The 25,958-nt window shown below is 36.1% G+C and overlaps 1 protein-coding gene across 4 annotated transcripts in view; it reads right to left on the minus strand.

Moving 5' to 3' along the window:
* Positions 1 to 10,685: 10,685 nt before the first annotated feature.
* Positions 10,686 to 25,958, minus strand: part of GRHL3 (grainyhead like transcription factor 3) — a 154,402-nt gene continuing 139,129 nt past the window's right edge. For all 4 annotated transcript variants that reach the window (XM_044083212.1, XM_044083221.1, XM_044083230.1 and 1 more), the window contains one exon: positions 10,686 to 11,613. In XM_044083212.1, the coding sequence (XP_043939147.1) occupies positions 11,499 to 11,613 (115 nt within the window). In that variant the 3' untranslated portion in view covers positions 10,686 to 11,498. The remainder of the gene's footprint in view (positions 11,614 to 25,958) is intronic.

A 25,958-nucleotide genomic window follows, 5' to 3' on the forward strand; every position in this document is an offset into this window, starting at 1 on the left:
AACTTGTTTGTAGCCTTTTGGGAGAAGCAGTTTATTCTATCCAATGAATCTATAATGCAGAACATAAAATACTACACTAGATTCTTGGATGATATATTCATCCTGTTTAAAGGAACTGAACCGGAGGCACAGTCTTTTGTTGATTATATAAACAACACTACGGACTGGTTAAAATTTACATTTAATTTCTCCACTGTTGAAACAGACTATTTAGATGTGAGACTAACGAAGGACTTCACTGAAGGAGTATATTCTTCAAAGATTTTTAGGAAGCCAACATATTGCAACTCCTTCCTGCACTACACTAGCTTACATCCACCCAAACAGAAAAAATCCATAGTTAAGGGTCAGCTTGTTCGTGCAGGAAGGATGTGTACTACTTTAAGTGACTTTAGAACTGAGTGTCAGTTCCTTAAGGATTTATTTTTAAACCGAGGTTATCCTATTGAGCTTCTAAATGACCTCATTTTAGAGGTGGACTCTAAGAGAGTTAGCGGTATATACAAACCTTTGTTGAATCAGTGTACTGATGCCCTATTTCCTACTGTCAACCAATCAACAAATCAAAATGGTTCTACTACCTGTAGGAATTTTTCCTTGAGTTTTATTACTCAATACAATCTAAATTCTACTGATATTTGGGCAATAATTTTAAAAAACTGGCCATTGGTCATTAATTCAGTTAACCTTATTGAGAAGTTAGGGGAACGTCCTTTTGTTATATACAGAAGAAGTAATAATTTAAAAGAAATATTGCAACGAACATCACATTCCCATGTCACAGCAAGGACTAGAGGCTCATTTAAATGTGGCCATTGTAATATGTGTAAAGTTATAATGACAGGTAACTCTTTCTTTGTTAGAAATATAAGGTACCAGATAAACCATAGGATATCTTGCGAATCTAAATCGGTGGTCTACATTGCTTTGTGCAATTGTTGCCCATCTTTTTATATAGGAAAAACGAATCGCAAATTAAAAGAAAGAGTTTACCAACACCTTTACGCATTAAAAAAACCACTGCTGGAGAATGCTTTAGCAAAACATGTACATAATAACCCAGGGCACTCATTTAGATTTATGGGAATTGACCAGGTACCTTTTAACATTAGGGGTGGTCCTGTTGAAACCATTCTTGAGTGTACCGAATTAGCTTGGCAGTTGAATCTAGATGCATTCAGACCTGTTGGCCTAAATGAGAACTGCAATATTTCATGTATATTGAAGCTGAAAAGTCATTTTAGGTAAATGTTTCAGACTTCTTTAAGAACAGTAATGTTACTGACTTCTTGTTTAGTAATACTGTTAGGTTCTTTTGAAAAATGGTTTTATATTACTAATAGTAACATTTTTACAACACACAATGAATGTATTTTTAATTTCAGTACAAACAGTTTTTGATAAGTACTTATTTCGGTTTATTTTTAATTATGTAATTGTTTTTAATTAAGCTCACATGATTAGGTTTGCTTTGTCACTTCCTCTATGAGAGTATTTAAATGTTTTTGTTAGCTGTTTCCATTTGTATTTCCTTCTGACGAAGCTGAGGCAGGAGCCACGGCGAAAACGCTATTTTTTAAGAATAAAAACTTTTGCGTTAAAGAAGCTACTTTGAATTCTCAATTCCTTTGGTTAGAGTTGGATATATATAATATATAGTATATATTAGCATATATATAGTAGCATAAAACCATACTAGCATTGAAACTTAAATTAGATGAATAGATGAGGTCTCATAAATTCATCCAAGGAAACATTGTAAATCATCACAAACAAATCCACAGTCATGTTATTTTGAATACCCAAAAGGCTTCTAGAGCATTCCTGTCTACAAATATCTTGCCCACGTGTATCAGTGGTTCATTTTTCTATAAAACAGAAATACCTGGGTATATTTCTAGACTACTTTCTTACTTTTCACAAACATACAGTCTTAACCACTACAAAAGTCCTGCAAAAATTTAAAGCTGCTTATAGCATTTCAAATTTGTTCACCACAGAGTTCTGACAGACCACTACCATCAACGGGCTTATACCTAGACTCATATATAGCTTACTTATAATGACCTACCCCAATACACCAGCAAATCAAAATACCAAAACAAAATATGCATACTTATACACATAGCCAATCCAAAAGAATGCCACTGCATTTCCATTCAAAAGATTACAATGGCTTCTAATTTCAACAGGAGCTTCCTTTTTTCCTCAGCACACTAATACTTAAATTACTCAGTGAGAAGTACTGCACTCCTTTGGATAATATGCTTTCTTTACAAAATACCCCTTACACTTTGAATTCCAATATTTCTCTGAAAATAACATAGTCACAGGGTTTATTAGCCATTGTGAAAAGTACTTTTCACGTTATATCTGCTTCATGGAATTCCTTACCTAATGATGTCACAGCACTAGATAACCTGGCTGTATTAAAAAGTAAAGAAAATATTTAAAAAAAATATAACACATACTTAAAATCAGAAATGCTTCTATGTTTGAGACACAGGTTGATTTACATCCTAAATTCCATGAAAGCTCATCTTCCATAGTTTTATTATTACAGTAGTACTTGCCTTGTACTTTGTAAGTTTTATTTATTTTTTGCTGATGCATTTGTCTTCCACAGCATATGTATATATATATATATCTGCATTATATACACTATGCTTTATGTTCTGGCATTGTGCTATTTATGTTGTTACATGTTTGGCTATTTGGCCTGGGTAGTGGCTGGAAAGGGTCTTGCGCCAGCACACAAACTCAGTTAATAAACAATAAATAAAGACATTTCTGACAATGCTAAACTAAATATCATCACATTTAAATCCTCTTTATTACTTCTATTTGTTTTTTTCCTTCCTTTTTTCCCATTTAAATCCATTTAATTTCTTAGTAATGTGACCATGTCTAAAATATGTTAACTATACTATCCAAATAAACTTTATTTGTACCATCATGCAAGCTATTAATTCATCATGAAAGATTCTTCTTTTTTAGAACAGTTGGGTAAGCCTGCAATAGCTGAAATTCATCCAGTGCATCAAACTGGATGTGAATTTTATAGTGGCCTCACAAACAGCTGCTCTTAATGGAGTTCAATAGGAAAAAACAGAAATAGATAGTTGGGCCTTTCTCATATAACATACATACACACACGCACGCACACACAAGCACACACACACATACATACATACTCACACACGCACACAAACACACACGTGCACGCACACACACACACACACACACACACACACACACACACACACACACACACACACACACACACACACACACACACACACACATACACACACGCACACACGCACACACACACACGTACATACATGCACACACATGCACACAAACACACGCACGCATGTGCACACACACACACACAAACACATACACACACACACACACACACACACACACACACACACACACACACACACACACACACACACACACACACACACATATGTGCATTCATAAATACAGGTTCTGTGTATGTACACACACACACACACACACACAAACACACGCATGTGCACACACACACACACACACACACACACACACACAAACACACACACACACACACACACACACACACACACACACACACACACACACACACATATGTGCATTCATAAATACAGGTTCTGTGTATGTACACACACACACACACACACACACACACACACACACACACACACACACAAACACGTACATACATACACACACACGCACACAAACACACGCACGCATGTACACACACACACACAAACACAACTACAGACAGTTTAGAGTTCCCAGTCCAACAGCTGCATGTCGTTGCGATGGAAAGGAAATGGAGTATCCAGAGAAAATGCAAATGACACAGACAGGACACTATCCAAATGACACAGACAGGACACTATCCAAATGACACAGACAGGACACTTAGCCTCCACACAGACAGCACCATATCTGAGAAACAAATGCATGAACCTCATTTGAGGTGACTCTGGTTCTCTCTGCACACATTGAGAAACCCAGTGTTTCAAACACTGCTGGCCTATTATAAACTTATGTACCAGTAACTTTGCATCCTCTTCCATATCTGGTCCACTTTGCCACTTAGAGGTGTAAGGAGTCTGTCCTTCAATCTGTAGACAGTTGGTAAACAGTTTGCCTGCAAGGGACAATGTGTAAAAGTAGACGATGACTTTGGGATAGCCACTCAGTAAAAATGGTTACTGTTTATCCCTCTATTGCACTTGCATAAAAATGGAATATGTGTTGAGTGATGCTATATTTCCTGACTCTCAAATTTAGATTCCAGAGGGTACTAAGACTATTACAAAACACTAAGAAAGCATAACATATTTATTGTCAGAGCTTTGTCTCTTTTCACACACATGCAGAGTCCCATTTGGCAGAATGATTTGGATCTCTGTCTTCAGTGATTACTAAATGTTCATTGCAAACTTGGTTTGCAATCTCACTCTTGAACAAAGCTATAATTTTTACAGTGTATGTACAGGGCAGGTTACTGGCAGGCCCAAAATCAGCAACCTTGCATAATTTTATGATGTGCATTGTTTTTTTGCTACACCTCTAATTTCAAACTTTTTCAGTAGAGGTCACAACACACAACCCTGGTCACTTATATTTTTGGGATTTCTTTTAGTGGTGGGAGGGATAATTTCATGTATTGAAATTGCAATGAGCAGTAAGAAAGGTTTATCCTAAGATAATTTTAGTGCTAATTTGTTGCTATATTCACTTAAACTGAGACACCATGTGTCTTTTAACTACAGTTTACAGCACATATTGTACACCACATGTCTTTTAACTACAGTTTACAGCACATATTGTACACCACATGTATTTTAACTACAGTTTACAGCACATATTGCACACCACGTGTCTTTTAAGTACAGTTTACAGCACACATTGTACAGCACGTGTCTTTTAAGTACAGTTTACAGCACGCATTGTACAATGTAGCTGCACGACTTCCATGTTTAGTAGTTTCTAACTTTGCAATTTTGTCAGTCTGCTGTATTTGATCTTATTTTACATAGGAGCTGATAAGGAAGCTCCAGATCTCTGAGATTTTTTTCCTCTGGGTTGCTTTAAATTCTCTTGCCATTTTTGAAAGCCTGAGTGCAAGTTGGTTCTTTGACAAGAAACCTTACAAAGCATTTTCACATTTGATGGTTGACAGGTAGCTGATACAGAGCCATCGTTAAGAAGGACGTACTTATCATGAGTTGTATCACTGTGATTCCCTCATTTATCCAGGGATATGACAGTCTCTAGTCAGTCACTCACTCTTACAGATTTCTTCCCTGTTGGGAGGTAAAGGTTTTTACATTTTTGCGTCTGCATCCATTTAAATACTGTACCTGCTTGACTTTGACTTCTGCTAAAAAAAAAAAATTAAAAAGATCCAGGAGGGAATATTGCTCACTCTTATTCTCCTATGCCTTCAGCTGTTACTTTCTTAAGTAGACATTTCCTTACCCAAGGTACATATTTTCTCTCTGGCATACTACACATCGATGGAGAAGAAATTAGAACATTAGGTCACAGGTGTGGTCTGTAAATGGAGATATAGACTGGGTTATTTCTGATGACCTGCCTCATGCCCTTTTATCCTGTAGATGAATGTGATATAATTAATTATGTGATTTGTTTCTGAATCATCCCATGAAATACAAGGAGAGGTAAAGCTGCAGATTTATGGATAATCTGGCTGTCTGGGCTATGATAGGGAATAATGCTGTTGTACTGATAGTAGGAAAAGGGGTTAAGAAGTTAAGTCAAAAGTGGATGAAGAAATGTTAAATGAGAAGTGAGGGAAACGTTGAAGGATCATATTATAATGAAGCCATTGTATGATTCTTCAGCAAAGTGGTGAGGAAGTTATGTCAAGAAGAAGGAAAATGTTGTTTGGAAGTTTTGAAAATGAACGCACAGAATAAGAGAAGGAAATACTGAAGCTTATTTAAATAATTTGATGATTTAATGGAAAAGGAAGATGCAGGAAATCTGAAAAGTGAAAGATATGTACAGAAATTGGAAAAAAAGAATCAAAGTAATGTTATTTAACATAATGCTCATCTTCGTAAGAAAAGGTAGAAAAGCTAAGGTATTAATCACCTGTTAATAAAGGAAAGAGAAAACATGTGGCAAAGAAAGGATAATGAGGTTTAGAAGAGTATGTAGTAAAATAAATATGCAAAGAAAAAAATAGTGGGACAAAATGTGTGAGCTGTTAAAAACTGAGTAAGGATGGTAAAGATATATTAGAAAAGATGTGTTGCAAGACGAACTTCAAATCGTTTTCAGAACTTTAAAGAACATTAAGTACACAGTAAAGGTGGCATCAAGCAGGGATGGAAATCGAACCAGAAGTAGATAAAAAACAGTCAGCAACTGAATGTGAGAAAAAACAAAGGAAAGAATATAAGGTGAAGGAGCCGATGAGATGGCAAGATATCATGCATAAATATAGTTGCAAGTATAGAAAACTTATGGAAGAACCTCATGTTGATCAGGAACAATTGCAGGACTGGTTAAGGAGAGGTGAGTTCAAACCAAGAGATGAAAGGTTAATATTGGCAGCCCAAGATAGTGAGCTATGTACATATTGGTTCACAAATTCCACTGAACCTGTGGGAGAAACAGACAAGAGTAGGTTTTGTAAAAGCAAATTGGAAACAGTCGCACACGTCATTGCTGGTTGTGACATATAATGGCAGAAGGACTGTATACTGAAAGGCATAATAATGTGGCAACACTGTTGCACTGGGGATTGTGCAAACATTATGGTATTGAAAGTATTATAAATATTGTGGGAAGAAATATCCAGGGAATTGTCCTGGCTAGGCTTGTATAGGCCCTAGGGCCAATAGCCTAGTACCAACCTATGAACCTATGAACTTTTGAAGTGGCTGAAAAATACTGGAAACATGAGACACAAAGCACCATAGAAAATGATGAAGACTACATCACATGGGATCATCCAGTACCAACACTTCAAAAGATAGATGCTAGAAAACTGGATATAGTAGTCCATGAAAAGAAGACAACAGTAGCATTAATCACTGAAATTGCCACACCCAGTGACTACAGTGTCTTGTGTACAGAGAGACACAAAATCATAAAATACCAGGATCTGCAGGCAGAAATGAGAGCAATGTGGAAGAAAGATACCCAGACAGTTCCAAAAGTAGCAGGAGCAATGGATCTTATCTTTTAGATATGTTACCAATACATGGAACCCGTACGAATTGCAGATGGAATCATTACTGGGCACACTGCAGGTGCTGCGAAGAGCACTTTTGGCTGACATCAAAGACTGAAACAATACTAATTTCATGAACTTTAATTGTACTTTGACTTAGGAATGGGGTTCATTCCCATCATGGTTTTATAAACTCAAAAGACTTGGATAAATTAAAGAAGTGGATTGAGTTATAAGTTCTATAGAAATATAGGAAAGGAACTAAAAAGGTTATTTTTCTAAAAGTATTAAAAGTATAGAAATGTGAAGGTATAAAAGGAAAGGATTTGTGATGGTGTGAGAAGACTATTGTAGAAGAAATATAATAAAGGAAATTAAGTAAGTGGTGGTCTATTACTCTGAATAACAATGACTGTAAATAAATTATGACAATTATGCAAAAAAGGATTGAGAATGTTTCAGTCCAAGTGCATCAGAATAAAGAAATTAATATTTAAAAAAAATACTTTGAAAAGATCTATTGGGTAAAGAGCATCCGAATAAATAAATGAATATTTTAAAAAAAGACTTGTTGCATAGCATTTTGTAAGAAACAGAAGTTGGTATAGATATATGAAATATAGCCACATTATTTAAATATGATATACATTCCTTTATATAATGTATTATATGAATATGAAGTATGTGAAAAAACTGAATTTCTTAAACTTGAGTTATAGTAGAAGACATTGAAAAAGTCTTATAAATGTATGGTTGAATAGGACTTTTAAAACTGAAAAGGGGTTACATAATCAGTGCTCCATGATTAGTATTTTATACCAATTATTAATGAGTACAGTAGCAGGGAATGTATAAATATATTTATAAGACTAAGTATCATAATTGCACTCTTATTGTATACAATGTCACTACCTGCTACTACCGTAAGAATTATCTTCTAGAAGCACTGTTATACAAGATTATTGGTCTTCTCTCCCACTTGACCAATTTATTCTGTTTCAGTCTTTTTACCATTAGGAATGTCTGTTACTATTTTATTTCTTTATTGTATTATATGATTTTCTTTCTACTAACATAATAGTCTACTAACAATGAAGCTTTTCTCCCCGGGCCTCTGATGAAAAAGGTTTTATGCCCATTCGGACTCTCCCGGTAAACAAATGTAAAATAAATAAATAAATTTAAGGATGGGAATATATTTTTAAAGATAAAATGAGCATACCTTTGGTTATATCATATGCAGACTATATAGTTTTACTAGAAAGAAACAGAAGCTGAATGTTAGAGTTAGTAAAAGACAAAGAAATGCACTTGATGCTAAATAAAGACGTGAGTATTTTGGTGAGGCAGTAAAGTTAGCAGATATAAACTTTACAGTGATGGAAGTCAGACTTTGGAAAAGTAAGGGAAAGAAATGTTACTGGAACTGCAAAATATTACAATGTTATGGGACATTTTTATAAATTATGGTTAGACCCTTTCACATTTGTATTTTATCTGTCCTGCTTCATGTGGCAAATTCCTGTCTCTCAGCAAAGAAAGTACAGTCTGTTCAAGTTCCTAGGTTGACTAAATAGTTACACAATTGTGTTATAACAGACAGTGAGTGCATTGTTTGTTTTTCTAGCTCATTGAATAAAGCAAGCTTTTAAACTTCTCAATTCATATTGCTGTGTTTTATCATACATTATAAAGTGAGAACACAAGGATCCATACAAAATTCACCACAATAAAATAAAGGTGGTTGTCAGAGTCTATCAAAGCTTTATTACTAAATATTATTGCAAATAACATATAAAAATTGTAGAGCTGACACATTCATACACAATGAAAATGTGAAAAGTCATGTTTTCTTTTGAAATGATACAAATAAAAAAGTTGGATATAAAAATCTACAGACATATATAAAAAATTAGTAGGAAATGTGTGACAAACAATGATGTCTGTATAAGCACCTGAGCAAAATATGCACATTTTTGGCAAAGCAGCAGGCAGTGTGTCCAGATCTAACCAATAACATGCTTTATCCCTTTGTACAGTTTTCCTTTATAACTGAAAATAAAATACAACATACGTTTTATTTAGCCCAATCCAAAAGGGCATGTAAACATTGTAACAAAGTAAAGAAACGTTGCTATACAGCATGAATGACACATAAATATATATGGATGCACATGGCGGTGCATATGCAACAGCTATGAAAGTCATTTTCAATACTGGAGAAACATGCAAAAATGCTTAAAAGGGGTGGAATGGAAGTTTACATAGTTACTTCTTTATGTGACAAGGACAGTGTCTTCTACAGAATACATAAAAGAAATGGATGTCACCAGAAATTTCTAATCTATACTCAGATCTCACAGTGTTCCTTCCTTCTTGGTCACTTAAAATGTACAAAATGCATACCTTTCAACATGTTGCCTCTAAACTCTTAAGAAATGTATATGTCTGTTTTAGCTGTTGTCTCCCAACATAAAAACGCTGTCTTTAAAGAAGCATATCACATGGAGATCTGTGTTGTTGATGTTGTTAGACAGTATTGGATAGTCTGTGCTCAATGAGAAATGTTTCAAGAGAGACTCATAAAAAAAAAGATATACTCAAAATTAGTACAGCGCATCTGCTTGGCAACAACTTTGGTAATAGGCCATTACATAAAAACTAATTTAATGATGGTACCATCATGTCGACACACCAAAAGAATACCTAGACCCTTGAAAAGAAAAACAAACTCCCCCACTCATTAAAAAATGTAACCTACCTCTAAAATTAACAGACAGTTGTGTATACTGGGAATAAATTTTACCCTTAGTCTCCTGGAGCTTAAATTAATCATCCCAGAAGTTAGCCTTACAGCTCAAGGGCACCATTTTTACTTTCATGGCCTCAATGAAATCTGTGGAAAAACTATCAGCCTATCAGTGTCATCTAACGCAAACACATCCTGGGGTGGTTGTGGGTGTGAGAAGGTGGGAAGGTTGTGGACAGTCAGGTGGGACCATCATGACTTATTACAGCTTAAAATGTCTCTTCTGCTGAAACTGTATTTATAAATGAAGTTGGGATGCTCTTAGTTTTTAGACTGCACTTGTATGAATATGTATTATCTGTAGTTCTGCTTCTTCAGTTTTGAATATTCCTGTAACAAGTCACTTTTATATATTTATATTTGCATACAAGGCCTCTGCAACTTATGTTGTGTAAACATTTATTCTATGGGCTGTATCATTTGCCACAGTTTTTAGTCTGTCTTACTGCAGTCTCACAGATGGCTTGCATAATTAAATAGTGATATAGTAAAACCATCTTATGTTAGCCTACTTCATATTCTGATTGATGTAATATATACATGTGTGTGTGTGTGTGTGTGTGTGTGCGTGTGTGTGCGTGTGTGCGTGTGTGTGTGTGTGTGTGTGTGTATGTGTGTGTGTGTGTGTGTGTGTGTGTGTGTGTGTGTGTGTGTGTGTGTGTGTGTGTGTGTGTGTGTGTGTACATCTGTTGTGCAAACATGCATTTGTGAGAGGATTTCCTGAACACTTGAGTGATGGAATAAAGTGTTAGTCTGAAGTTAATATCAACAGGAAATACTAAGCATTTACCTGTGTTATCATTCACGTTTTATCAATGCCTGTAACACTTTTCACCATCAGGAAAAGAATCAAAGTCATGGATCCCTGCAGCTCTTTAAAGACCTGGATTTCAACCAAACATTAATATATCAGCTAATATACACAAAAACAAATATTTGTCATATATTCTGTGGACTATAATGAAACTTGAGATGAAGATTACAATGCAGAAGCTTGTTCTTCAAGTCAACTTGAAGATTAAGTGCATCCAGATATACATTAGTGTTGTTAATGTATGATGCTGGCATGTGTACTTTGAGTGGAGTCATAAAAGGAGCTGCGAAGCTGTATGCCATCCATTGATCAAAGTTTAGAGTTGTATAGCCAGACAGTTAAATGATGGTGCATATAGTGGATAAAATGTACACAACTCCGGTCTTTCCATTTCATGAAACCTCTCCATGACTTGGTGACTTTTAGAACTGGATAACTTCTGATGTGGTGCTTAATAACATGGATCTCATATGACGTGGGTCTCATCTGATGTGAGTGCCATCTGACGTGGGTCTTGTATGACCCAGTGCATAACTTCGGACACGACATGGAGGTCCACAATAAGTGTTTCAGAGCTTATGTACATCAATATTATACACATGTAGTATAAAACTTCTCCTAGTGTTCATTTAGAAAAGTCATATCTCATTTAGTGTGATTTGGATTCTGCCTAACACCTCTGCCATCTCGACCAAAAAAGCCGCTTGGTTACTATAGTGCTGTACAATATTGTCATCCATGTTAACAAGGATTCTGCAAGAGAAAGAAAGGAACAGAAACATTACACTGAATTAAAATTGCTGGTTTTATGTACATACATATTTTTCCTTCTTAACCTTTATTTTTGCTTCATATGGCCAGCAATTTCTTACTACTCTTTTGATATTCAGGCTATCGCTCGCTGTTGCTCATTGTACAATCTGTATTATTGCTTTTTCTCATTTTGAAAATTCTTCCTACTCAACAGACATTTATTTTGCAACATGAAATTCAATTATACACACACATACATACGGCAGGTAAAGGTGATAAGGGATAATGAGGGAAACATACTCACAAGCAAGGAGAGTGTGTTGAGGAGAAGGAAAGAGTACTTTGAGGGGTTGATGAATGAAGAGAATGAGAGGGAGAGAAGGTTGGATGATGTAGGGATAGCGAATCATGAAGTACAATGGATTAGCAATGCAGAAGTAAGGATAGCTATGAAGAGGATGAAGAATGGAAAGGCTGTTGGCCCAGATGATATACCTGTGGAAGCATGGATGTGTTTAGGTGAAATGGCAGTGGAGTTTTTAACCAGATTGTTTAATGAAATCTTGGAAAGTGAGAGGATGCCTGAGGAATGGAGAAAAAGTGTTTTGGTACCAATTTTTAAGAATAAGGGTGATGTGCAGAGCTGTAGTAACTACAGAGGGATTAAATTGATCAGTCACAGCATGAAGTTATGGGAAAGAGTAGTGGAAGCTAGGTTAAGAAGGGATATGATGATTAGTGAACAGAAGTATGGTTTCATGCCGGGAAAGAGCACTACAGATGTGATGTTTGCTCTGAGAGTGTTGATGGAGAAGTACAGAGAATGTCAGAAGGAGTTGCATTGTGTTTTTGTAGACTTGGAGAAAGCATATGACAGGGTGCCTAGAGAGGAGTTGTGGTATTGTATGAGGAAGTCAGGAATGTCAGAGAAGTACGTAATAGTGGTACAGGATATGTACGAGGGTAGTGTGACAGCGGTGAGGTCTGCGGTGGGAGTGACGGATGCGTTTAAGGTGGAGGTGGGGTTACATAAAGGATCAGCTCTGAGCCCTTTCTTATTTGCAGTGGTGATGGACAGGTTGACAGATGAGATCAGACAGGAGTCCCCATGGACTATGATGTTTGCAGATGACATTGTGATCTGTAGTGAGAGTAGGGAACAGGTGGAGGAGACCCTGGAGAGATGGAGATATGCTCTAGAGAGAAGAGGAATGAAGGTCAGCAGGACTAAGACAGAATATATGTGTTTGAATGAGAGGGAGGATAGAGGAATGGTGAGGATGCAAGGAGTAGAGGTGGTGAAGGTGGATGAGTTTAAATACTTGGGGTCAATAGTTCACAGTAATGGTGAGTGTTGAAGAGAGGTGAAGAAGAGAGTACAGGCAGGATGGTGTGGGTGGAGAAGAGTGTCAGGAGTGATTTGTGACAGACGAGTACCTGTAAGAGTGAAAGGGAAGGTCTACAACAGGGTAGTGAGGCCAGCTATGTTATATGGGTTGGAGACAGTGGCACTGACAAAAAGGCAGGAGTTTGAGCTGGATGTGGCAGAGTTAAAGATGTTAAGATTTGCACTGGGTGTGACGAGGGTGGACAGGATTAGGAATATGTATATTACTGGGTCAGCCCAGGTTGGAAGGATTGGAGACAAAGCCAGAGAGGCAAGATTACATTGGTTTGGACATGTGCTGAGAAGGGATGCGGAGTATATTGGGAAAAAGATGCTAAGGGTGAAGCTACCAGGTAACAGGAAAAGAGGAAGGCCTAAGATAAGGTTTATGGATGTGGTGAGAGAGGACATACAGGTGGTTGGTGTGACAGAGCAAGATGCAGAGGACAGGAAGAAATGGAAACAGGTGATTCGCTGTGGCGACCCCTAACAGGAACAGCTGAAAGAAGATGATGATACATACACATATACAAACACAGTTAGAACTGAGTAATATAGTACAACAAAAAGCTGATTGGAAAAAGGCAAAACCAGTTTACTGAACATATTTCACTGAATTGAGGTTGAACAAAAGTTTCTGAGCTGGAGAACTCCATCACCAATGTGAGAAGAGATCGACCTGCACCATGAACTGCAATATTAATTATCCTGAGGTCATAATACCCTATGTTATATGCTACAGAGGGATATTGCAGCAAATGGCCACTTCAGTGGAACATTTTTCCTATTCCCTGAGCAGCCAGGCGCCATTCTTGCTATGATTAGCATTAAGGTCATGCTGGACTTATAGATTTGTGTATATTTTATTCAGCTCTTGCAGTAACTGGGGTTCTGTCTCATGGCCCAGGGAAATAGCTCTATTACATTTGAGTGGATTTGGATGGATAATTAAGATGATATATACAAGAAAGATTAAAACTAAATGTCTAAATTATAGATATGTTGTCTTTTCAGAAGTGATGTACAAATACTGCTACCTTGAACTTTTCATGAAACGTTCACTGAAAGATGATGTTATGTACACTTTATTTGACATCCTACATCTTTTAGTGGTAACAAACTGGTTTACCATTCTCTTTTCCACGCAGTTTATTGCAGATTACAACCACTTTTTCTGTGCTGGATGCTAGCCTGCAAAATGCATCAATGGAAGTTATCATGCTTTCTGCTGTACACTAACACCAACAGGAGGTGTTCCAGTTACAATTCCAGAACAAAATTCCAAGAGGAGATATCCCAGAAATTTTAAAATATGGTTTAAAATGTAAATAAAACAGTAGTCATCTAAGGTGGAGACCCTAAACTTTTCTTTAGTATAGGTTTCTGGGCTAGATATGTTTAGAAAAAAATGAAATATTATGGCAGCATATTCTTCAGAATATTATAACATCTTAGGAAACAGGAGATGTGGGTTAAAATGTTATTTTTTCACCCTTTTACAACATGAAACTTTATATCCATACTTGCAAAATTATATCTTTAGTGGCATTTTTTGATAAAGTGAATTGAGCTAGTGAAGTGCCCTGCCTTAGTTGAAATCCACAGTAGTACGTATGCTGGCTACTCTGTGTTGTCTTAGTAAAGCACTGCATGGGTGCCCTTAATTCAGTACAGAATCTTCTTACAGGGACTGTTAAGGTTTAACACAAATTCCACAGACTTAGTTCTACTAAAATCTGTAGGAAGGTGATGCTTGTATTATGACATTTACACATTTAAATTAATGCACAAATTCTATATTGAAGTATTAGCCGTTGTGTTGCACTTTGAAGATCTTAAGTTATAACATTCTTGAGATATGTTTTTTTATTAATTTCACATATTTACACACACACACACACACACACACACATATATATATATATATATATATATATATATATATATATATATATATATTTACACGTGCATATATACATTCATATATACATATATAACTCTGGAACAGCTAATAGAGTTACCATTAAACCTCAAGAGGTGGGCAAATATTATAAACATATTATATTAAACTTTATATATTACGTGGTCTTGCAGTGAAGAATTAAGTACACAGTACCACCTTACTGTGGTAACAGCCGTTGTACTGCAATATTAACAGATTAACATTCATTGTTTATTACATTTGCAATATCTTTCCAGTACTAACATGGGCTGAGAGACATAATATCTACCACAGCTTATTTACAGCATATCATACAAGTGCCACTGTTATAATTCAGGTATGTACCTTTTTGTCCAAGGTGTTCTGACAGATCTTACTGATAACAGATGCGGTTTGTCTACAGCTTAGATATGTGTTATGACTAAGGAAAATGTACACATATAAAATATTCAAGCAAAGATCTGTCATATGTCAAAACTTTTGTCAACAAACCTGACACAGCTGTACCTTTGGAATGGGCTTTATTCATTGTGAGAGCTTTTATGTAGTTTGAAATAAAGCTTCTCTGTTTGTTGACACTGATATTAATAATCTGTTACAATATAAACCTAATCTTGTTACTGGTGAAGCTTGAAAAATGATTACCTTATTTTATTTATGCATTCATTCATTACACCTTGGTTTCCAGGGTTTATGTATTCATTCATTACATCTTGGTGTCCAGGGTTTATTTATGTATTCATTCATTACGTCTTCATGTCCAGGGTTTATTTATGTATTCATTCATTATACCTTGGTGTCCAGGGTGGCTACTACTGGCCAATGCTCATTTAAAGAGAGGAATCTAGAGCAGGGGTGTCCAACCTTTTGGCTTGCCAGGGCCGCATTGAGTGAACAGAAATTGTCTTGGGGCCGCATATAAAATACATCATATAGTTAACGCTTTTGCTGTCACGGGTGACCAAAGTCGACCTCCTGGCTGTACTGTAGGTGCATTCGCACAATGAATAAATGCCTAATATTTGCCTTAAAATTCTAATTCTAATTCTCTGATCTAACAGTTAACTATAATATCTTAGTTAATATATATTTATATATATATATATATATATATATATATATAAATATATATATATATATATATATATATATATATATATATATATATATATATTTACAAATAAACAGATATTCACTACAGCACTAGCATTTCTCACTGGGAAAACCACTCTAGCAGTCCAACTACATAAAAAGTCAACATTAGCAGCCCTACAATAATATAATCCACAAAAATAAGCCAACAGATTTGCAATAAAGTAAAGAATTCACATTACTGACTTCAACAATTCTGAATAAGCTACAAGGGGTTTCACCCAAACAAATGACTGATGCCAGTAACATGGCCTCAAGCTAAATGCCAAAAATGCATCATCATCCCCTTTTATGAGCGTGATGTCCCCACAAATTATCACATTAATAACAATGTTGTAAGCACGCTTGGACACCCAGGTTGATAAAAACCTAACTTTCGACCACCATGTTGTCTCCATTGTACGGAAAGCTTTCTACATGCCCCACCTCATTAGTAAGGGTATCTCATCCAGGGAGAAGGTGGTCATAACATCCCTGTATTCTTCCTTTATAAGAGCCATTACTGAGTGCAAAGCTCCTTTTGGCATGTGCCTCAGCAAAACACCCTGCCAAAAGAAAGACTACAACCATTTCGGACAAAAAAGTCAAAGGACTAAGTTTCAACACAAAATGAAAGAACAGGAATCAGGCAGTAATCAAGCAGTAAAAGATTTATTCTCTCTAGTGCCTCGGCCGCCAACAGCCTTCAAGGAGTAAAAAAAAATACACTCCACACAATATATATATATACACATCATGAAGTGACAATTAAACAATTAAACAATTAATCTAATTAAAATTTAAAAATACAGCATCACTATTAAAGAATACTTTTCCAACAGAATTCTACATTCAACCCCCTGGGTACCAAAGTATTATACTTTAATATAAAAATAGCTTCCTTTTTTAAAAGTATGCATCTAACTTTATCTTTGTCAAGATCAGATGCCATAATATGTTGTAAAACAGTCGCTTCTAAAACCGCAGGGTTACTACTATGATATTCTTTAAAGTGTTGGGCTACAGGGCTATCCTCCCTGTTATTCCGAATGTCTCTTAAATGTTCTAACAACCTCACTTTGAACATTCTTTTTGTTTGTCCGATATAAAATTTTTCACAACTACACTTAATTGCATAAATCACGCCATTTGTTCTGCAGTTATAAACACCATTAGGTGAAAAAGAAATATTATTAATACAGGGAAAATAATTCACTGTATAAGAACAAATACTACACTTCCCACAAGGCTTAAAGCCTCTTTCCACAATATGTGTAGACAATCTCAATTCTGGTCTAATAAATTTGGTATAAACTAACAGGTCCTTAATGTTCCTTCCCCTCTTAAAGGAAAAGACTAACTTTTTATTCGCTAGACCTATTAGATCTTTAAAATTCCTTAAAAATTCCCAAAAGTGCAAAATGCACTGCCTAATATTTTCACTACAAACATTATATGTAGGGACTATAAAACATTTTTTTCTGATTCTATATCATAATTCATCCCATTATTTTGCTAATTCCTAAAAAATTTTTTATAGCCATTATTATGATACCTAATATTAAATACCTTTTGTATGTCCTTATTAATTAATCTGATATCATATTTTCTAGTAATGAACATATTTTTCATTTGTTCAATTTCCCTTAGAAATTTATTTTCTTCATTACATAATCTGGAGATTCTTAAAAACTCTCCATAGGGCAAAGAATTTATAATATGTCTCGGGTGACAACTGGTAACATCCTGCCATTCTTTGTGAAGGATCCTTAGCCACAGGTTTGGTTGTTTCTTTAAAGGAACAAAATAATCTATCTTGACAAGTATTGGAGGCTCAGAGCCCTGCCTTGATTACAAACAAGCAGTACCAGGCACCTCTTCATTGATTATATCTGAAGGGCCTAGGGGAATTCTCCAAATAGTAATCAGCTTTCATTGCCCATCAACATTTCTACCAGATGTATGCACAGTCTTAGACATGCGGGTAGACAGCTCCATGTTGGGTCACTAACAGTGGAAGCTGGCATCATGCCACACTTCCAACCCAAGAGAGATGTCCAGTGGAAACTGGAAAGTGGCAGACTCCACATATATATATATATAGAGAGAGTATATATATATATATATATATATATATATATATATATATATATATATATATATATATATAGATAGTTCTATATATAGATAGTTCTATATATATATATATATATATATATATAGATATATATATATATATACATATATATATATATATATATATATATATATATATATCTACATGGATTCACTTTGAATCATCGAATGTTCAGAACATCAACGTTCTGATCATTGAGACCAGAACATCGATGTTCAGAACATCGAAGGTTCAAAATGAACCATAAAAACACCAAAAAACTCATAAAAACTATGTCATGCAGGGGGACTTCACCCCCTGCACCCCCCATGTGGGGGGCTGTGCCCCCACATCCCACCTACTTTAATATTCCAACTCCGAGATTGCACTACAGTGGGGTAAGGGAAATCTCCCGCTACTGCTATATAGCTATATAGTGCTAAACGGGAGATTTCCTGTACCCTACCTGCATTGCCAACACTCAGATGGCACACACACACACACACACACACACACACACACACACACACACACACACACACACACACACACACACACACACACACAACATGCAGGGCACCTTGCTGCCCTGCATACTCACCCAGCATTCTACAATCTCACTTACCTGGCACTTCCACTTTAAACCTTCGATGTTCTGTTCCCGATAATCAGAACGTTGATGTTCTGAACATTCGATGATTTAAAGTGGAACCATACTCACACACACACATATATATATATATATATATATACATATATATATATATATATATATATATATATATATATATATATTTATATATATATAATATATATTTCCAAAGTTTTTGGGTAGGAAAAAATCATAAAGTCTGAATATGTAAACATGTAAACATTATACATATTCATTTGTGCATGTTTTTTGAGCTTGCAGCCTGCTCATGTGTGAAAAATATTCTTTATTGTCCACTGGAATCACTGAATGGTTGAAAAGTCTATTCCATGTGTGGAGAAAAAAACGAGATTTTAGAAGTTTTTTATCTGGTTCAGTATATGTTTGATTATTTGATTATCTGAACTACTATAGGTCCCAAATAGTTTGTATAGTTTACGCCCTACTGATATATATATACATGTGTGTGTGTATTTTATACGTGTATATATATAGATATATATATAGATATATATATATATATATATATATATATATATATATATATATATATATATATATATATATATATATATATATATATATATATATATATATATATATATATATATATATATATATATATATATATATATATATATATGGGTCTATTTTGTTTCATTGAAAGCTCATTTCACTGAATTTGAATATTTGAATTCACCCTGACCAAATCGCTGAAAGCTTAAATTTCTAAAAACTCATTTCACCAAATCTCATTTCACTGAAGGGAAGTACTGGCACTGTGTAGAGTACTGTAAGGCAAGTAAAAGGTATATGCCCTTTTCCTCACTGTAGTACGATCCTGGAGTTAGTATATATAGTTAGGGAGGTGGGGGGCACATCCCCCCACATTAGGGGGGTATGGGGGGTGTACCCCCCACCTAGTTTGGTTTTATATTATATTTCACCAAAAGCTTCAAAATAATACATTTTAAACCATAGGGATGCATACTTACAACACCAATGACTAAGTCTTTCCAGAAGACAATATATACCCAAACTAAGTGGGGGGAGGGGGGCTATGAACAAATTGATGTGCAAGGATTTTTTTCGATGACTGTTTTCCTGATAGGCATACCTACCATCAGTTTTCTCCCCACTTCACTCATATCTGTTAGTTCCTACATTATTAAAGTCACATTTAACATGATTTATTGTTATATATCTTGAAAGTTCTGGCTGGATAGTGTTTCTTACTTTAGTGTTTCACTTCAGGAGTACTAGTTTTGAGGGAAGGGTTACAGTTATGGGTGAGAGCTGGTGAAGGAAACTGGCATAAATTTAAAAAAATCTTGGTTACAACTTTGTTAGTCTGGTACTATTAAACAAACAGCTTTATGTTCTCAACTAGCTTTTTAACCTTTTTGTCTGTAGCAGGATTTTTTTTCTTTGACTGTAAACATATTTGCATAGTTGCCTCACAACTACATGTTTCTTAAAGAAGCTTTAAGTAACAATAGGTTTCAAATGACAAACTATGCTAGAATTCAAGCACAAAAGCCTTCAAGCTGTGAAACTGCTAAATGACTGATTTTTCAATTAGGCACGTGGTCTATTATCACATCAGTAATGTCAGTAGCAAAATTAAAGTCTAACAAAATTTCCTTCAACAGATAGCTAGTATTTGTAAATTGTGGGTTTCAGGAATATTCCCTATTGTTCCTTATACTGGGTACATTAAGCAAACATTTTCAGTTTACACACCCTACAGTGAAAGTAAATCTGTTTACTACACAGTAATTAGGAACTCAGTGCTAATGAAAACAAATATCTGATTGCAACTGTTGCTACTGCAAAACAAATCATGGTAGTTGGGTAGCTATAAATGTGCAATAAATGTTGACATCACATAGTATATTATTAATAATATTAGGGCAAAAGTGCAGTTGTTGTTTGTCTTTTCCCAGTTAGGGGTCTCCACAGCAGAACTCCAGTCTGCTAATGATTGGCAGCAGATTTTTATAGTGCAAAGTTGCCAGCCCGATGCCCAACCTTCAGCGAAGGAACACCCATTCACACATGTTGCAGACTCCACACAGAAGGCACTCCAGTCGAGAATCGAACAGGAGAACCTCTTGCTGTGAGGCAACAATGCTACTGCTGTACCTCCGCAGTATAGGGCAAAAGTGCAGTAATGATGTGAAAGAGTGGTGTCAAAGGAAAAGAAGAGCAGTTTTTAGTTAAAAGACGGGGGGGGGATATATTATTAGTATCTCAATTTTGACTGGGTAATGCTTTTAATATTACCTGCTATCTATCATTGCATGTTATAAAATGTATGGTAACTTAAAAATTTATAAAATATATATTTGATGGACATGAGTGATGCAATGTCTTTATTTTTCTAATCTCAACATCTCCAAACATTGTGCCTTAGCAACTGCTGCATCACTCCACTTATGCTTCTCCCCTGTTTAGTGGGACTACCCCTCAACAGCCTTTGTAGGACATTTCAGTGGGAAAAATAATTTTCAAGGAATTGTCACAGTGGGTGAGCTGGCTAGTGTTTTTGCTGCAAGCCCTAACATCTAAACCAATGATTGGCATACATGTTATTTACACAACAGTGTGATACGCCTTGTTTAATACCCTGAATAGAAGTTGACTGTGTGCATGTGACTTGCCAGAGTCTAGCAAATGCTTCCAGCTCACATGAGATATGCAGTTCACATTATTTTCCAATAGGTGTCAGTACTGCAGCAGACTAACCTACTGGCATCCTTCAGGATGGGTAAGTCAATGTCATTCACTTATTCCTATCCTACTCTGGTGGTCCCCATAGCACATAGGTCACTAACCAATCTCAGGTCATCCAGGTCACAGTCAAACCTTTATTTCTCTGTGTCACAATGACAATGGTTTAGTGCCTTTGACCTCTACTCTATTTACACCATTTCCCTTACCAACTGCGACTCACATTTATTTTAAACTGCCTGCTGGCTTTGCCACAGTTTCCTTGGTTCACCTTGGAATAACACCTGAGTTTTCTTTTGCATCTACATTATCTATAAACCTTATAAGTAATTTTTGATGCCTGGATGATAATAATATACAGCTTTCATGTAATGACAGCTTTTTTTCCAGGCTAGCCAGGAGCCTACAGGTGCACCAATTTTCCTTCTCAGTACTCAGTTCTTGAACTAGAGATGTTTCTTCTTCTTTTGACAGACTGTGATATTTTGCCTCCCTGGATCATCCTTACTTATGTCAGCTTACCTTAATTCTAACCCTATTCCTAGCCTTAACTCCAACCCTAACAATGACTGCAACAGTAACCCTATCCTAACCCAAGTCAATTTTCCAGATACATCAGTAATAGCTATACCTAACAATAGCGCTAACTCTAACCCCATCTTAACACTTACACCTAACTCTAACCTTAATCCTAGCCCTAACACACATCTATACTTAAAACTATACCTCAGAATATAACCCACTGTTTTCCAAAACGTTTGGAGGTACTAGTTTTAATCCCAGATACTTCATATTTACAGCAAACATTTGACTGTGTGATATAGATCATCACAGTCACAGCACAGCATCATCTACAAACAACTAGGATGTTATTCTCATATCCGGAAACTGGAATCTCACAAAATTTAGATAGGTATGCTGATATCCTGTCATTAAAAATAATGAACAAGAGGGGGAAAAGGCACACCCTTGCTGGAGGCCTCTACTCAGCTTAAATGCTTTTGACTTTATTTTGAGAATGGAGGCAGATTTCCTGCTTACAAAATGCAGAGTAAGAATGCCAAGCAGCTGCAGCCCTTGTATCCCACCCTAGTGCAGTATCTCTCAAAGTACATTTCACGAGAAGGTTTCATGTACCTCGTCAACTTCACATTTGGAGTCTTGAAGCAATCTCTAATGACCCTCCCTCCAATACCTGTGCAAGGATATGAGCCACTGTTCAGGGCCAGGACAACATCCCTTTCGGCATTTATGCAACATATGCTCAACTATCAGACAATCCTGGCACTGTCTTTTCCAAGGGGGCTGTGAAACAAAGTCTACCATTCTGTTTGGCTTTTTGAAACTGGAAAGTATCATCCAGAAATCCCAGTCCAGAAGCAGTGTCCTCACATTCTATGTTACGCTGAAAAACTGTCCTAACCATGACTCCCAAGCAATATCCGACAATTTTAGATGGCTCTCTTTCACAGTGATTTCAACTACAAAAATAAGTCTAATCCCACAAGATGCTTCCAGCACTATTCCCCCAAAGGAAAGCATGCCGACCATGTTCAACATTTTCTTTCCATTTCTGGATAATGTATTCAGTTAGTCTTATTTTTTCCTCCCAAGCTTGTAGGGAGGAATTTCAGCCACATATGGTGTGTCACTCCTCATCTCATGAGTCACTGGATGCTAGCACCTCTTTGAGGCTATTCAAATGTAATTTTTCGTGGTCTCACCGAACTCCCCCAACACTTGGGCCCTCACACTTCAAGATTGTTACAGCTGTTGCCTATCTGATCTGTTAAGTCTTACTGGTTAGATCTGTACACAATTTGTATTAGTTAGCTCTGTATTCCTTCCACACAGGCATTGCACAAAAAGCCTCTTTCTTTAGCTTGCTGGCCTCCTGTCTTGCAGCATACTGGTGGTCAATATAAGACCACTGGATTACTGTGGGTACTCAACAGCAAGAACATAAACAGAATTGACATGCTGTTTTTACACTGGCTGTACTTCTGAAATGGAATGCTACAAACATTTAGCAGGAAAATGTTTTGCAGAGTTGGGATGAAAACATCGTTAAGAAGAAGCTGGGTAAACTCTGATTAACCCAATCCTGCAGGATCATGAGATACAATGAAAGTCCTTATTCCTTTGGCTTGATTAAAAATGTAACTTACTTGAGCATATTCTACAGCCAGAAGCCTTACATGTGCATATTCTAAAACCAAAGGGCTTATTCCATACAGATTTGATTAACAAAAGTAACTCAACTACATATGCTGTACGTACAGCCTTTCACACACGTTTTAATGTTAAAAGAATAATGTTTCATCGCACAGGGAAGGTTTATTGTAACCTCTTAGGTAAGCTGTCAGGTATAATTCCCCCATTTATAACTGTCAAGTTATAATCATTCAGTGTCATAGTGACATTGCCAAGGAAAATGACAAAGCACAGGTTCCTTTTCATGCATGACCTACTACGGGGTTCAATAAAGTGAGGCTTGGCTTATAGTGAAAAATAAACTGAACACATGCCAACAAAAACATTAAGCTAACTAATCCTTAAAGCAACTGGCAGATTCAGTAAGTCTGATGCTATCTTTTGTTGTTGGAGAACCTTCTGTGCTGAAACACTAAACTGAGCAACATGGCTTCCTGGATCTCCCATTTACAAGATTAGAAGGGGGTGACTCAGACACTTGTTTTTAGAAAATCATAATGACAGACAATAATTACCACTGAATTCTGACTGACGCACCCAATGATTCTTTCTGTTTCTAAAATCATATGATTATGTCCATGGCCTCCTCTCAAACAAGTACTGTGAACTATAAAAACATGTAGAAAATAAATGCTCCAGCTATCTTCAAATCCTGTCTTGAGATTCAAAATACTGAACTTTCTATGACACCTTGGCAGCATTTAGTCAATTATTTTTTTTAAATGAGCTAGACTCATAGGGCTACCATAGTAGGTCAGTAAAAACAGATAAACAGATAAACAGCTGCCTTAAATGGACAAATAGATATATACTTTTATACATAGATAAATAGACAAAATAAATAAATAAATAAATACACATCAGACACGCTGACTTGCTTCCATGCCTTTCAGCACTGGTCAGCTCTCACTACCAGGCCTAAAAACAACAATATCTGAACTAGCCATGAGGAGTGGTTGTGAAGTCAGGAAGTAGTCAGTACTCTTACTGAAAAGTTAGGTTTTTGTGTTATTGTTATTACTATTATTATTATTATTATTATTATTAACTTTTTATTATTATTGTTATTATTAATTTATAGTAATCAAGAAATGATTGATGGGAGTAGCACTACAGGTGGGATAATGCCAGCCATGCTGCTGCAGCCACAACATGTGACATGTCTTTAGTACATCAACCATTTCCATTAAGGAAGTCAATACAGGAGAGGTCATGTAAATAAATGGTATAAAGGAGCAGCTTTTGTATGATCTGTGCTTGTGTGTGTATGTGTGCATGTGCATGTGTGTGTGCACATGTGCGTGTGTATGTGCTTGTGTGTGTGTGTGTGTGTGTGTGTGTGTGTGTGTGTGTGTGTGTGTGTGTGTGTGTGCATGTGCGGGTATGTGTGTGAGCGTGCGTGTGTTTGCACATCTGTCAGTTCTATGACTCCACTCTTGAACTCACTGTAGAAACACTGTACACATTTCAAAATGTAAATACACTGCCTATATGAATGAGCAGGGATATAAGTTTAACACCTGGGAAACCAAAATATCCTTATCTTTGAATCCATCCTCCTTTTTGGTGCATAATTTCCCTGCTGAAGGATTTATGGTAAACATTTACCCACTTCAGTCACTAGCTAAGCTTAAATGATGCCTCAGGTACTTCCACTTAAGCTTTATAGCAAATTGGGTAACAATTTTGCCGCTGCCTGTACCCTCAGGGAAATAGAACACACCTATAATTACCTTAAGATAAGTTACACTACAATTAAGTTGTGGTTTATGCAAAATGTCTGGATGAACTAATACCTGTGAATGTATACTTAGGAAATCAGACAAAAAACAGCTCATCTAAGTGAAATAAACTGTAAGAAGTGTGCCTCTGAGAACTGCTGGCCTCCTACAATTCCGAATGAAAACATTTTGATGCAAAATAAATGTTTCTATATGTAACTTCTCTGATGGATTCCTAGGGCCTTAAATATTATACTTCTGAAATAGGTCTGTTGATATGACTATTGCTTTCAACCAGGACTTCAAGTGATGGATAACCTTATCTGTTGCTACTAGAAGCAGAGTCTTAATAAATGCCTAATAAACAAGGCACTGCAGTTTGTGGCAACACTGCTTGAGAATATGAAGAAAGAAATCCAGAAAGTTTTAAACAAAGTAAAGACAAAGAG

This window comes from Protopterus annectens, chromosome 1.part1, assembly GCF_019279795.1.
Source record: "Protopterus annectens isolate FY-2018-M chromosome 1.part1, PAN1.0, whole genome shotgun sequence".
NCBI lineage: Eukaryota > Metazoa > Chordata > Ceratodontiformes > Protopteridae > Protopterus > Protopterus annectens.